At 38.3% G+C, this 16,858-nt stretch overlaps 1 protein-coding gene across 1 annotated transcript in view; it reads left to right on the top strand.

Annotated features, from left to right (window-relative positions):
- LOC126235230 (phenoloxidase 2-like) overlaps positions 1 to 16,858 on the top strand; it is a 211,408-nt gene that overhangs the window by 34,662 nt on the left and 159,888 nt on the right. Inside the window, exons 5-6 of the mRNA XM_049943961.1 lie at positions 9,447 to 9,597; positions 9,698 to 9,799. Of these exons, the coding sequence (XP_049799918.1) occupies positions 9,447 to 9,597; positions 9,698 to 9,799 (253 nt within the window). The remainder of the gene's footprint in view (positions 1 to 9,446; positions 9,598 to 9,697; positions 9,800 to 16,858) is intronic.

Genomic DNA, 16,858 nt, shown 5'->3' with positions numbered 1-16,858 from the left:
AATAAAAGTATAACACAAAAGGAGTGTTTAGGTGGTTGATGTGTAGATGAGATGTGATTGTAGCAGCAACAGAAAGCATGTATAAGTTGCTGTTTCCCAGTTCAAAATACATGTGATGCTCTGATATCCACAGTCTTTACATATCATTTCCCTCTCTGCCACCCATCCTCCCTTTTCCCTGTGAATCAAATGAGAAGACAATGGTAGTGAACACATTGCTCATACTTGCCAATAATGTTTGTAAAAATGAAATATGTTAAAATGCTTTGTTAGATGTAAAAATGACTGTACGTTCAAACGAAACAGCCTGAAATAAACTTGTGGAGACAATTAATGTATCCATGATGTCTGAAAATTTGGAAAATAAGACGATGGTGGATTTAGAAAATGAAAAATGATAAAATATGTTATTTGACCGTTGGGAGTAATATCACACTGTGTTTTAGAGGTGCAATGTTAGTGTTTCACTGACTGGGTAACAGCTTTTTATGAGGTCAGTTGTACCTGGCTCTTGGAAATACTAAAACATAATTTAATAGAGTGCAGAGATCAAAGACTAATTTACAATCTGTTTATTTGTGTATTTGCAGCCCATATAATAATCAGTTTTTGGACATTGAAATAGATTTTAGTTCACGTATACAAAGGTTTAGTTAACATACATAAGTGCACACATTGATGTAAATATAGGTCAGAAATGATCATTTTTTGCTACAAAAATAAACTTATGCTGTATACACTGTTTTACGGAGAGATTACAATGTGAAATGCAAAAGCATACATCGATATAGTGTGTGAAGATCAGATATTATCATTTTTGTGTTGCAAAAAATAGAACACCACATGAGGACTGGAGGCACCGAGGTGGTTAAAACTGGGACAGGTGTGAGACAGTGTTATTCCTTTGTTTCTAAATTAATCAGTATGTGTGGAGATAATGAATTATTATTGTAATTTCATTATTTTGACACTGGATGTTGAATTATTTATAAGATGAAGTGTAAAGTTGATATGTTTATTATTCCTGAATCAGAAAATTAATACTCAAAAAGAGTACTTACCTTTGAGAAAATATATAGTAATGGAAAAAATATAACATAAAAATATAGCATTGGAAAAAAGGCAGTACTCATGAAGATGTCTCACAAATGTATGTCCTTACATGTATAAGTAGGATCAACCATTCTGGAAGAAAGTGAACAGTTCAAATACTTGGGAAGTTGAAATGTGGCAAGGCAAAATAGCTCCACTTGATGTGATACCACTCCTAAGATAAATAATATTTATTTTTCTTTTCCTCTTTATTTTGCATACTTGATATACTTAAAAACTAACCTCACTAATGTTTGTTTTGGAATTTAAAAATCTTGTTTGAAGGCCTGTGACATAGCAAGTTGGAATTATTCCATCTGTTATAACTTCAACTCCTGTGAAGAACTAATTTTTTCCCCTTTGCTCATTTCTCATATTTGATACATTTTCTGATTATTGTACATGTAAGAATTGATCAAATATTTCAAATCATCAACTAAGCAGTTTCCTACTTAGATTCATTATTGATGGTAATGTTTTTGATGTCTTTATTCTAAGGCTTGAAATTGACTTCCCCCTCTGCTATTGTTCAAAACCAAATGAGAAATAAAGTTCAGAGCAAGTGCACTTTTCTAGCTTAACATCACTAGGTATGTACTGCTAAGAAATAGGTGAGAAGGACAATCAGTCAGTAACTGCTTCTTGCTACTCCTTATTGAATTTGTAACTATTTCAAATGTCTTAATGCCTCCCAAAATTTGAATCATTTTCAGCAAGAGAAGTAAAACATAATACATTAACACTGAGACACGAGAATTCTGCAGGTTGAAATGGGATACTCACAAAAGTTCTTAAATTTGTGCGCAAAATGACACAGTATCTGTAATAATAATCAAATCTTTTGAATACGAATGTTTCCAAGAGGTGCTAAAGTACATAGAAATAAAACCATTGCACAACAAAGGATCAAGAAAAGACACGGGAAATTACCATCCCATCTCTCTTCATCCAGTCCTGCCAAAAGTATCTGAAAAGGCTGTTGCCATCCAGATTCAAAATTTTATTGAAAAATATGACATTATTTTGAAGAAACAGAGAGACTTCTAGCATGGAAAAAGCACAGTAGAAGCAATTCACAAGTTTGTTGGTAAGATTAGCACATCATTAGACAATAAGAATAAATTTGCAGGAATCTTTTTTGACCTCATAAAAGTCTTTGACTCAGTAAATCATGCCATTCTTACCTATAGGTTTATTATTATTATTATTATTATTATTATTATTATTATTATTATTATTATTTATTTATTTAGTCATCTGTGGACATTTGAAAATGTATGGATGTTGTCATATATTTATACAGTTGGTTGTTACATGTAGTTAAACATTGTGACATATAAGCTATTTACAATCATTTTTGCTCCTTATCAAAATATTGTGAAACAAAATCCATTTACAATCATTTTGTACTAAGGAATTCACTTATAGTGTAAAAGCAGTGTTCTTGCAAAAACAATTTAAGATTTTTCCTAAAGCGGTACATGTTATCTGCTTCTTTTATTTTCTGTGGCAGTTCATTATACAGTTTTACACCTTCATACAAGAATCTATTTTGAGTCTTATGTCTATTCTTCCTTTCTAGGTGAAGACAGTGACTTGTTCTTGTACTATAGTTTTGAAAACTGCTATTTGTGCTATAATTTTCTATATTTTTCTTGATATACACTATGGTTTGCAATATAAATTCACGAGGAACAGTTAGAATTTCTAACATTTTGACAAGTTCTCTGCAGCGGGCCCACTTACTGCTTTTTGTTATAATTCTTACTGCTCTCTTTTGCATTTTTAATACTGTTTGTAAATTCTGAGCACTGTTTCCCTAGAAAATAATACCATAACTGATTACTGAATGAACATAACTAAAGTATACAGTTCCCAAACATTCACTACTGCATGTGGATACAAGGACTCTAAGTAGTAGTAGTAGTAGTAGTAGTAGTAGTATATTCATCCAGAGACAATGTACATTGCATGGATTTTGTCAAAATATCATGTGACTTACCAAACAAAAACGCTGGCAGGTTGATAGACACACAAACATACACGCAAAATTCAAGCTTTCGCAACCAATGGTTTCTTCATCAGGAAGGACAGGTATACAATCACACACACACACATATACATCCGCACATACACAAACACAAGCATACATGGCCTTTACAAATGTCAGCTTGTGTTTGTGTATGTGCGGATGGATATGTGTGTGTGTGCAAATGTATACCTGTCCTTTTTTCCCCCTAAGGTAAGTCTTTCCACTACCGAGATTTGAATGACTCCTTACCTCTCCCTTAAAACCCACATTCTTTCGTCTTTCCCCTCTCCTTCCCTCTTTCCTGACGAAGCAACCGTTGGTTGGGAAAGCTTGAATTTGTGTGTATGTTTGTGTTTGTTTGTGTGTCTATCAACCTGCCAGCGCTTTCGTTTGGTAGGTCACATCATCTTTGTTTTTAGATATATTTTTCCCATGTGGAATGTTTCCCTCAATTATAGAGGGAAACATTCCACGTGGGAAAAATATATCCAAAAACAAAGATGCTCTGACTTACCAAACGAAGCGCTGGCAGGTCGATAGACACACAAACTAACACAAACAAACACACAAAATTCAAGATTTCACAACAAACTGTTGCCTCATCAGGAAAGAGGGAAGGAGAGGGAAAGACGAAAGGATGTGGGTTTTAAGGGAGAGGGTAAGGAGTCATTCCAATCCCGGGAGCAGAAAGACTTACCTTAGGGGGAAAAAAGGACAGGTATACACTCGCACACACACACATATTTAAATATGTCTGCTTGTGTCTGTATATGTGTGGATGGATATATGTGTGTGTGTGAGTGTATACCTGTCCTTTTTTCCCCCTAAGGTAAGTCTTTCCGCTCCCGGGATTGGAATGACTCCTTACCCTCTCCCTTAAAACCCACATCCCCAGATCTCCAATTGCTTTCTAGTTCACCTTTATCTCTCCCCATATATTTTTATTTTCATTTTTATTTCAGCCTCATGTTACACTTTCCACCTTCTAATACCGTGTCACCCTCACAACACCCCCACAACGCCCCCATTAAGTTTTATTTACATTCCCTCCACAAACATGCATTCGCCCTAGCCAGATTACGCTCCCATATTTTATTTTCTCAGGCTTGTCTGACATTTGGCATTACCCCCAAAGGCATCACACTTAAAGTTCCCATCTCTGGCTGCAACCCTTCTTTCCATCAGTCCCTATACCAGTTCCAAACTGAATAATCCATTGCCCTCACCAACCTAATCCTTCACCTACACATCAACTCAGCCAATGAACACACCCGTCAACTCCTATCCTTAATAAAAGTCCTCAATCTTTCCTCTCCCACATCCACACCAGCTGTTCAGAGCATCCCCCTACAGGCCAACCGCAAATTAGAACAGCATGCCACCCTCCACCTCAAAAAACTATGCAATCTCCTGGTTTCCCACCTCTGGAAAGGCAACTCACTCACCCTTCACAACCCTTCCAGCAAACCTCAACCTCCTCTCATTGCACACAAACCCAGTCTCTCCCATCTACTCAATCTCCCACTTCCAGCTCCACTCCCTCCAAAACCTCAAAATTCCATCAACACAATCTGGAACCACAACAAGCCAATTCAGTAGTTAACCTTTCCTCCAAACCTCTCTCCCAATCCGAAACCTCTGTCCTATCCAAAGGCCTCACCTTCAGCCCCACTCCCAGATTCAACCAAACAGCCCTCATCAAAGATTTACTGTCCTACACTCGTACTCTCTGCTGGAAATATCACTTTGCCACGAAGAAAAATGATCCTAATCCTACTCATAATGAACCAACTCCCCAAGACACTATCCAAATTAAACCCTGCCTGGAACAGTTCCGTCCTCCGTCACAGTGGGACCCACCTCCTCTTCCTCAAAATCACCCTCTCCAAACCTTCCAGGAATTTCTGACTTCCAGCCTTGCTTCTCAGTCCTTCTTAAAAAACCTTAATCCTACTCCCAACATCACCACTGCTGAAGCCCAAGCTATCCGTGATCTGAAGGCTGACCGTTCCATCGTCATTCTTCCGGCGGACAAGGGTTCCACGACAGTGGTACTTGATCGTCGGGAGTATGTGGCTGAGGGACTGCGTCAGCTTTCAGACAACACCACATACAAAGTTTGCCAAGGTAATCCCATTCCTGATGTCCAGGCAGAGCTTCAAGGAGTCCTCAGAACCTTAGGCCCCCTACAAAACCTTTCACCTGACTCCATCAACCTCCTGACCCCACCGACACCCCGCACCCCTACCTTCTAACTTCTTCCTAAAATTCACAAACCCAATCATCCTGGCCGCCCCATTGTAGCTGGTTACCAAGCTCCCCACAGAATGTATCTCTGCCTATGTAGATCAACACCTTCAACCCATACATGCAGTCTCCCATCCTTCATCAAAGACACCAACCACTTTCTCGAACGCCTGGAATCCTTACCCAGTCTGTTACCCCCAGAAACCATCCTTGTAACAATTGATACCACTTCCTTATACACAAAAATTCCACACGTCCAGGGCCTCGCTGCGATGGAGCAGTTCCTTTCACGCCGATCACCTGCCACACTACCTAAAACCTCTTTCCTCATTACCTTAGCCAGCTTCATCCAGACCCACAACTTCTTCACTTTTGAAGGCCAGACATACCAACAATTAAAGGGAACAGGCATGGGTACCAGGATGGCCCCCTCGTACGCCAACCTATTAATGGGTCGCTTAGAGGAAGCCTTCTTGGTTACCCAGGCCTGCCAACCCAAAGTTTGGTACAGATTTATTGATGACATCTTCCTGATCTGGACTCACAGTGAAGAAGAACTCCAGAATTTCCTCTCCAACCTCAACTTCTTTGGTTCCATCAGGTTCATCTGGTCCTACTCCAAATCCCATGCCACTTTCCTTGACCTTGACCTCCATCTGGCCAATGGCCAGCTTCACACGTTCGTCCACATTAAACCCACCAACAAGCAACAGTACCTCCATTATGACAGCTGCCACCCATTCCACATCAAATGGTCCCTTCCCTACAGCCTAGGTCTTCGTGGCAAACGAATCTGCACCAGTCCGGAATCCCTGAACCATTACACCAACAACCTGAAAACAGCTTTCGCATCTCGCAACTACCCTCCCGAACTGGTACAGAAGCAAGTAACCAGAGCCACTTCCTCATCCCCTCAAACCCAGAACCTCCCACAGAAGAACCACAAAAGTGCCCCACTTGTGACAGTATACTTTCCAGGACTGGATCAGGCTCTGAATGTGGCTCTCCAGCAGGGATACGACTTCCTCAAATCCTGCCCTGAAATGAGATCCATCCTTCATGAAATCCTCCCCACTCCACCAAGAGTGTCTTTCCGCCGTCCACCTATCCTTCATAACCTCTTAGTTCATCCCTATGAAATCCCCAAACCACCTTCCCTACCCTCTGGCTCCTACCCTTGTAACTGCCCCCGGTGTAAAACCTGTGCCATGCACTCTCCCACCACCACCTACTCCAGTCCTGTAACCTGGAAGGTGTACACGATCAAAGGCAGAGCCACGAGTGAAAGCACCCACGTGATTTACCAACTGACCTGCCTACACTGTGAAGCTTTCTATGTGGGAATGACCAGCAACAAACTGTCCATTCGCATGAATGGACACATGCAGACAGTCTTTGTTGGTAATGAGGATCACCCTGTGGCTAAACATGCCTTGGTGCACGGCCAGCACATCTTGGCACAGTGTTACACCGTCCGGGTTATCTGGATACTTCCCACTAACACCAACCTGTCAGAACTCGGGAGATGGGAACTTGCCATTCAGTATATCCTCTCTTCTCATTATCCGCCAGGCCTCAACCTCCGCTAATTTCAAGTTGCCGCCGCTCATACCTCACCTGTCTTTCAACAACATCTTTGCCTCTGTACTTCTTCCTCGACTGACATCTCTGCCGAATCTCTTTGCCTTTACAAATGTCTACTTGTGTCTGTGTATGTGCGGATGGATATGTGTGTGTGTGCGAGTGTATACCTGTCCTTTTTTCCCCCTAAGGTAAGTCTTTCCGCTCCCGGGATTGGAATGACTCCTTACCCTCTCCCGTAAAACCCACATCCTTTCGTCTTTCCCTCTCCTTCCCTCTTTCCTGATGAGGCAACAGTTTGTTGCGAAAGCTTGAATTTTGTGTGTATGTTTGTGTTTGTTTGTGTGTCTATCGACGTGCCAGCGCTTTCGTTTGGTAAGTCACATCATCTGTGTTTTTAGATATATTTTTCCCACGTGGAATGTTTCCCGCTATTAATATATATATATATAATAATATATATATTCCATGTGGGAAATATATATCTAAAAACAAAGATAATGTAACTTACCAAACGAAAGTGTTGGCATGTTGATAGACACACAAACAAACACACAAACTTCAAGCTTTCGCAACCAACGGTTGCTTCGTCAGGAAAGAGGGAAGGAGAGGGAAAGACAAAAGGGTGTGGGTTTTAAGGAAGAGGGTAAGGAGTCATTCCAAACCCGGGAGTGGACAGACTTACCTTAGGGGGAAAAAAGGACAGGTATACACTCGCACACACACACATATCCATCCGCACATATCCAGACACAAGCATATATATGATGTAACTTACCATACGAAAGCATTGGTATGTTGTTTTATATATATATATATATATATATATATATATATATATATATATATATATATATATATACACACACACACCAATGCTTTCGTATGGTAAGTGTGTGTGTGTGTGTGTTTTATATGTTATAGCCCACCATGCAGATTTTCAGACAAATGCCGACTTGCATACCTACAATACTCGAAATAGCACAGTACTCCATACTCAGCAAACAAAAAGAACACACACACAAAGGCATGTGAGCCATATGGGTACAAAACTCTACAACATACTGCCAGCCAACATCAGAGAGTTAGAAGATGAAAACAGATTTAAAGTAGAATTTAAAGAATTTGTACTTGAACAAGGTTTTTACTCAGTAAATTTCTGTTTAGGCCAATAAATAATTCTGAAAATGTTTATATTAAGCAAAACTGAAAACACTGTCTTTCATCCCCTAAAGTATCTCTTATTTTTTTAAATCTGATGGACAGCTGTTGATTGTGCTAAAATCTTTACTGAATTATTGTAGTGAATATAAGGGCTCCCTGTTTAGGGATGACAAAAGTAAAGCCTTAGGGCAAACAGACTATGCAGTTACTATACTGTTTGTATACATGTATAAAAAGTTGTATTACTGTGTCTTGTATGACCAAGTATTATTTTTTGTACATTTTTTGTACAATTTTGTATGTATTGTTATTTGTACTACTTAATGTAAAATTTTGTATGTTTGTTTCGCACAGATTGTTTCCATAAATTTGCATGTACTTTCTGGACAACATCCATACAATATATATTGTTTACAGATGGACAAATAAATAAATTAAATTAAATAAATAAAATAAATTATCTCTGTTAGAGATCTCTTAACTGCTTGTCAGAGAGACTCCACCAGTTTTATTGAGTACTGGGAAGGAGATATTGCATCTCATAGTTGCCAAACTAATATCTAAACCATGTCAAAGGTTATGATTTGATATCATATTAAGTCTGACAGATTTTCGTTTGCAGTTTTATTTCTTTTGTGATTTGTAGCTTCTTATTGCTTATAATTTTTTTACAACAATCTACTATTTGTATGCAGTTCATTACTTTTATACAAAATTAAGAATAGCAGACATGAACTATACAAAAATGCTGGATGATAAATCTAATTATAAGCCATTTGTGTGCTTGTGGAGACACAGCCCAGCTATTGATTCCATTTTATGGTTAGACTCCATACAGAGAGTACATGTTTTAACACACAACACCTAATGGTGACTGGATTAATTGTCAGTATATTATGGATAACACTGAAATGACAACTCAACTGTACAGCTGAAAGCACATTATTAATCAATCATGCTGTGGAAACCTGACAGGTTGCACTCTTGCTTCCTTCCATTTTTATTTATTTTTTATCAGTAAACTCAGAGCTGAAAATGGATCTAAGAACCATTGTTTCAGTACGTCCTTTTACTATTTGCAAAATGAAATAGGTTTATTTTTCCAGCAAATTGTCATAAACAATAACCTTACTATAAAGATGTTGCCAACACAGCTATAAGATTGATGGTGCTTATTGTGGGTAACATGATACATTATGTACCTACAAACCTGTGGTGACAAAATGTATAAGCATTTCTCTGGAAATCAGAGCAAATAGCCAGTTATATAATTATGGATATACTTAGTTAATGAATTATAACTGATAATTTCCAATTTTTTAATCTTCAGATACAATTTTGAACGACTTAGTAATCATCTTGGAAGAGTGAGGAAATTAAATAACTGGCATAAGCCACTAAAAGAGGCTTACTTTCCTAAACTTGACAATATGATAGCAAGTCGAGTCTGGCCAGCTCGACATGAATTTGCTAAACTTCAGGTAAGAATTTATTGTCTAGTGTTATAACTATTGCCTTAGAATGCTTTTATGTTCTGCACTATTAAACACATAATTCATGTATTACTTGTCTATCTACCAGGATGTTAACCGTGAACTTGATCAGTTATCATTTGACATTCAAGACATGGAACGTTTTAGAGACAGAATATTTGAAGCTATTCATCGAAAAGGTGCACTCAATGTAAGTCATGTTCATCATTGATTATGATAGCAGTAATGAGCTAAGGGAATTTCTCTACATATAATTTACCTTACAAAAAAGTTGAAATGCTTTCTTTAAGCAAACAGAAAATTGTAATTGGACTGCAAGCCAGTAGCTTCTTGAATGTTTGTGTTATTGCGCTTCACATTTCAAGTAACAAAAAGTACTACATTTGTAAGTGATGCAGGTAATATGTACATACGTACTAGAATTTTAGCTCTGACTGCAATGTACTCTTTTTTATGCTATAGAACAACACAGCAATATTTGACTTACACGTTATATTATTTGTGATGACATTATCGGCTAGATGATAGGAAAGTCCACTGATAAGTGATTTGATCTTGAAAATTTAACAAGATACCTGGGAAAAATAATATGATATATGAGGAAACAAGCAATCTTTCATCTGTTCTATATGCATGTTTCTCTGATTGTGTGTTCATATATATAATAGAGGGAAACATTCCACATGGGAAAAATACATCTAAAAACAAAGATGATGTGACTTACCAAACAAAAGCGCTGGCAGGTCGATAGACACACAAACTAACACAAACATACACACAAAATTCAAGCTTTCACAACCAACGGTTGCTTCGTCAGGAAGGAGGGAAGGAGAGGGAAAGACGAAAGGATGTGGGTTTTAAGGGAGAGGGTAAGGAGTCATTCCAATCCCAGGAGTGGACAGACTTACCTTAGGGGGAAAAAAGGACAGGTATACACTCGCACACACACACATATCCATCCGCACATTCTCATGGATATGTGTGTGTGCGAGTGTATACCTGTCTTTTTTTCCCCCTAAGGTAAGTCTGTCCACTCCTGGGATTGGAATGACTCCTTACCCTCTTCCTTAAAACCCACATCCTTTCATCTTTCCCTCTCCTTCCCTCTTTCCTGATGAAGCAACCGTTGGTTGCGAAAGCTTGAATTTTGTGTGTGTGTTTGTGTTTGTTTGTGTGTCTATCAACATGCCAACATTTTTGTTTGTTAAGTTATATATATATATATCCTAGCTTCCTTAGGTACTTGTCACATCATATTTTATTTTTAATTGTTTTTTATTTAGGTACTATGTTTTGTAACCCGTTAGTTTTATACTTTTTGTGGAAATTCATTTATGCCAGCTAACAAGTATTCGCAATGAATTTAATACAGTGAAAGCTTTCACAACTGGAATTTACATCATTTAAAACGTCCAGGCTGCAAGTGTATGGTTGATGTATTAAGCTGTTCACTGAAATTTTATGCCCATTTGTGGGGTATATCTGCATGAATAAAATGGCAACACCATAGAAAGTTTAAGGTGGTCCCAGATTCATAGCTGCATTATGAATGGTATAGGGAGCAACATAATACATCACCTGATGCCACATGCATGATTGTCTCTGACCAGTGACATCATTATCTATTAAGGGTAAATAATTATTAGTCTCTCAAAGTAACCATCTGTATTTTATTTTATTTAACTCCCTCTTGTTTTCTGTTAAGATTATCGTGACACTGATAAATTTCTATTGCCTCTCTGTATGAGTGTGTGTGACAAGGGTTGTCTTGGCTGAAATGTTTGTCTCAGCTTTTTGGAAAGCATGTTCTGCCATGGCCAATTTATCATTTTGTCCAAATTGACAGTTCATTTAATGTTTGGCTAAGTGAGTGTTAATACTTCTTTTTGTAGTTCCAATATACAGGTTGTCCCAAGAAAAAGAGCCGAATTTAAATAAAATTATTTATTAGGAAAAAGGGCTTAACACCAACAAATTGCTTACTAAATTACTCAGAAAAGACAGAAGTTTATAAAAATCCATCATAAATGTTCAATATGTCCTCCATTGGCTGCACAGATGACATCTAGCCGATAGCCGAATTCATCACAGACTGAGCATAAGGTGTCCTCTGTCACTGAAGCTACAGCAGCTGATATTCTGGTTTTTAGTTCATCAATGTCACGAGGTAAGGAAGGAACATAAACACATTGTTTAACATACCCCCAAAGGAAGAAATCACATGGTGTTAAGTCAGGAGACCTAGGAGGCCAAGAGTGTAAATCCTGGTCTCACGGTCCTGTACATCCTATCCAACGTTGAGGCATGTTGGCATTGTGGAAACTGCACACATTGTTGTGCTCCATCTTGCTGATAGATGAAATTGTCAGAGTCAAGTTTTGGGAATAACCAGTTCCATGGCATTGCAAGATATGATTGTCCTGTTATGGTTTCTTCCTCAAAAAAGTAGGGCCCGTAAACCTTGCTTTGCGAAACAGCACAAAAACCATTCACTTTTGGTGAATTACATTCATGTTCAGTTGTTTCATGAGGATTTTTGAGCCCCCATATACACACATTATGACAATGAACCTTACCGCTAATGTGGAAAGTTGCCTCATCACTGAATATCAACTGTAACATAAAAGTGTCATCTTCCATGTCCTCTAGAATAGCATTGCTAAAGTCTACTCACTTCACTTTGTCAGTATCTCAAAGAGCTTGTACCAGTTGTAATTGGTATGGTTTTAGGGCTAAACAACGCTGTAACACATGCCACACTGTCATGTGTGGTAATGCAAGTTCTTGGCTAGCATGGTGCATAGACTTGCGGGGGCTCCACTCAAATGCTCATCGGATTTGTTCCACTGTTTGTTCAGGACGGTGTGGCCGGCCAGGACTTTTGCCTTTACAGAGGCACCCTGTTTCTTCAGACAGATTATACCACCATCAAATGTTCTTTGGTGATGTTGGTTTAGCTCAAAATATGAAACGCCCGCTGAACTGCGATCACTGATTGAGTATGACTAAATTCAATAACACAATACGCCTTCTGTTGTGCGGATGCCATATTGCGTGAGACTGGCTGCATGCTCCAAGTCAGTGCTTGTAGTGACATCTCGCAGATTTTTTTCTGAAACTCTAGACCATGCTGATTACATCCAGCACTGTTTAAGTTACCTAGTGACATTTATCTCAATATTATTAAAATCTAAAATTGGGTCATTCTTTTTGAGACATTCTGTATACTTGGCCACAGGTATATGGATTTTTATACATACCACTGATGCTAGTGGATGATATACATCTTTTGCAGTTTTTGGGCATTGTTTTATTTTTCTGGTGGGCTTAAAAATCATCTGAACTCCCTTCTTGGACAAACCCTTCTGATATGATCAGTAATTCTATTAATAAGTTGAAGAAAGACTTTCCTTTTTGGTAATCATTGTTTTTCACTAGTCCTGAAATTCCCCCTTCTTGGACATAGTACTGATTCTGATGTAAGTAACTGAGATCTTTTTGTAAGTAAACTGACTCATATATTTTATTAGCCGTTTTGACCAAGAATATAATTATATCTCTTTTTTGGTTTGGATGATGGTTGGATTCCTTATGGAGCTACTGATCAGTGTGTGTTGTTCTTATGTACATCTTTTGATACAAAGTTACATGTGCCCATTTGATTACTGAAACATTTAGAAAATTAAGTTGCCTAATGCACACTTTCTCTGTCATAAATTTAATTTTTGGATTGACGCTATTATGATGTACCACTAAGATATCCAACTCCTTATTTGCCATGTGTCCAGATTACTAATCTAATAGACCCATAGTGGGTGCTGGCTAGTGGTTGCCTGTTGTTCACAAACCTCCACAAACAATTTGACAACAATGGACTATGAAGGCTGCCCACAGACACCCTTGAATATGCTCATAAATTTATTGCTATACAGGAAGTGGGTTGTAGTAACACAATTTCTTGGCAAATCTACTGTATCTATCAGATATATATCCACCATGTATGAAATAGCTTCATTCACAGAAATATCATAAATAAGGATACAGTACTTAAGGTGAAAAGAATATCTTCCTCCCGTGTTCATGTATTTAAATTCCTCAATAAAATGAACTGAATTTTCAATACAACTGTCAGTTTTACCAACATTGGGATGCAGCTGTAAGGCTATATAACTGGCCACATGGTGGATAGGAGACTCCATGTCACTAACAATATTTCTCTTAAGGAACCTCAAGTTCATGAACTACAGCTGAATTTTAAACGAATTTATGTAGAATTGTTTAAGAATCATTTTGCAACTATTAATTCTGCTCCAAGAATACTCATATCAAGTTACCAACCAACAAATGGCTCATCAAAATGATACAAACATCATATTTCCATTATTAAATAATTCATAACCATTTTCAACTTGAATATGGTGGAATTGCTTCTATGTGCTTCATAATTTGTCTTGACACTTATGGAAAGACTCCAGCGAAACTACAGCTAGAGTTGCGTAATGTATAATTCCTACTATTACTACTACTACTACTACTACTACTACTAAAGAGATTTATATTTTTGGTACCAGAACATCTTTGGTTCTACATCTACAGCTACAACTGTACACTGCAAACCATTGCCAAGTGCATGGTTGAAGGTACATACAAAGTAACAGTTGTTTGGGCTTTCTGATGTTCCATTCACATATGGGTCATGGGAATGATTGCTTAAATGTCTATGTGCCTTCTATAATTAGCTTGATCTTGTCTTTGTGGTACCTATGAGTGTGATACACAAGGGACTGTAATGTATTCCCACATTTATCACTTAAATTTAGTTCTTTGTCATGTATTTTCAGGCCTTTATCAGATCGGTTCTTTCAGCATCTTTGTGACACTCTCCCATGGATTGAAGAAACCTGTGACATTTATGTTGCCATTCTCTGTATCCATTCAATATCCCCTGTTAGTCCAATTTGATATTGGTCCCACACACTTGAGCAATATGCTAGGATGGGTCACATGACAGCTTTGTATTCACCCTCCTTTCTAGACTAATTACATTTCCTTAATATTCTACCAATGAACTGCAATCTGCCACCTGCTTTATCAATAACTGAGACTATGTGAATGTTCCATTTCATATCCCTACAAATTATTGCACCCAGATATTTGTATGAGTTGACGGATTTCAACTATAACTCATTGATATTAAAGCCATAGGACACTGCTTTTTTTTTTTTGATTTTGTGATGTACCCAATTTTACATTTCTAAAAATTTAAAGCAAGTTGCCAGTCTTTGCATTGCTTTGAAATCTTGTCTGTGAAATGTCGGAAACAATATTGTCCACAAGGGCACTAATGTACAACAGCAAGAGCAAGGGTCCCAATGAATTTCTTGGGTTCCAACACATTTGAACCTTTTTTCTTCACAAGTGTTATCAATGATGAGTTTGAATAACACATACAGTGTATTTATCTAGATGGTACATTAAATTTTGCTTCCTGCACCAAACCAAATAGAAACTAAAAAAATTAACAGTTATAGATGTAAATGGAAATATAGTTTATTATCAAGTTATGCAGTGAGTGTACAAAATAATATTTTTTCATGAAATCATATATTTCAAACTGCAAGAACAAGGTTGTGCAGTGATTCTAATTCTACACAACTGCCATTCAAACAATAATTTGATTGTGTATTGCCGTCACTGCCAGGGTTCTTCTGCTGCTACAGTAGTGGGGTCACACTTCTGTTTTCGTAGTCATCTACTTGTCCAATTTCTGTTAAATTTTGGCAAAACAAGCAAACATCAACATGCCATCTAGATAAATGTACTGCATGCATTACTCAAAATTTGCCATTTAATAGACTTCCCTGAAGGAAAAAAGTTTAACAAGTTAGATGAAAATAAATTTCCAAGTGTGTTGCAGTTCCAGGGGAATACTGTAACCCAGTGTATCTTTAACAGTGAATAGCTGAGATTGAAACTTACCAAAGGAGTTTACTTCTACCCTTCACTTATCTTTGACATATGAAAATCTACAGCAAATAGCGTACCATCTTTCTATTCCTATCCCTGAACAGAGTGAGCAAGTGAATCTTCCTACACAAAAATCTCTTAATTCATCAGTGATACTGACTTTGACAAACAGCTGGCAAGATCCTGCAAGTCATCAGTGTGTGTAAAAAAAGGCATCATTGTTCTATTGAAAAAGAAAGAAAGAAAAAAAAAAGCTTTTGGCCAAACAGGCCTTCATAAGAATTAGGCAACATACACATACACACACACATGACCAAAGTCTCTGCCTGCCAAACCCAGATGCGGGCAGCAGTGCATGATGGAAGAAGTGAACTGGTTGTTGGGGGTAAGGAGGAGGCTGGGGCAGGGGGGAGGGATAGCAGCGTAAGTGTGCGGCACAGTGAAGTGCTGCATGTGGGAGATAGAGTAATGAGGTGGAGAGAGGGTAGGACAGCTAGATGCAGTTGGAAAGTTAGACAGTTGGTGGGGGGGGGGGGGGGGGCAGCAGAAAAGGAGAGAAGTAGAAAGACTGTAGGTGTGTTGATAGAATAGAGGGTTGTGTAGTGCTGGAATGGGAACAGGGAAGGGAATAGATGGGTAAAGGACATCTATCCCCTTCCCTGTTCCCATTCCAGCACTACACAACCCTCTATTCCAGCAATGCACCCACAGTCTTTTTACTTCTCTCCTTTTCTGCTGCCCTCTCCCCGTTACCATCCGTCTAGCTTCCTGACTGCACCTATTTCTCCTAACATCTCCCCACCTTGTCCCTATATGCTCCCACATGCAGCACTTTATTGTCTCCCACTCCCACCTTGCTATCCCACCCCACCCACTCTCCAGCCTCCTCCTTACCCCACCACCCAGACTGCTATTCTCATTGTGTGCTGCTGTTTGCAGTCTGGCCTTGGCAGCCAGAGATTGTGGTCATGTGTGTGTGAGTTGCATTTGCATGAGTCCACATGTGTATGTTGTCTAATTTTGATTGAGGCCTGTTTGGCCTTAAGCTATGTTTGGCAGTCTTTTTGCTGTACCTACATGTGACTCATCATCTCCGTTGTATGAGCAGCGACTATCTTTTTCATAATATTTTCATTGTTTCATCTTGGATTTCCCATTGTTAAATTTGATACCTGTATAAATGTTGATAACAAGGCTCTGAAAACATGACTGCCTTTACATTGTGAACTCATGTGAGACTTCTTATTAAGTTTAAAATTGATTAGAAAGAAAATACTTGGAA

This window comes from Schistocerca nitens, chromosome 2, assembly GCF_023898315.1.
Source record: "Schistocerca nitens isolate TAMUIC-IGC-003100 chromosome 2, iqSchNite1.1, whole genome shotgun sequence".
Classification (NCBI taxonomy): domain Eukaryota; kingdom Metazoa; phylum Arthropoda; class Insecta; order Orthoptera; family Acrididae; genus Schistocerca; species Schistocerca nitens.
The sequence above is the reverse complement of the archived record's forward strand: the minus strand, read 5'-3'. Positions and strand labels throughout refer to the sequence as shown.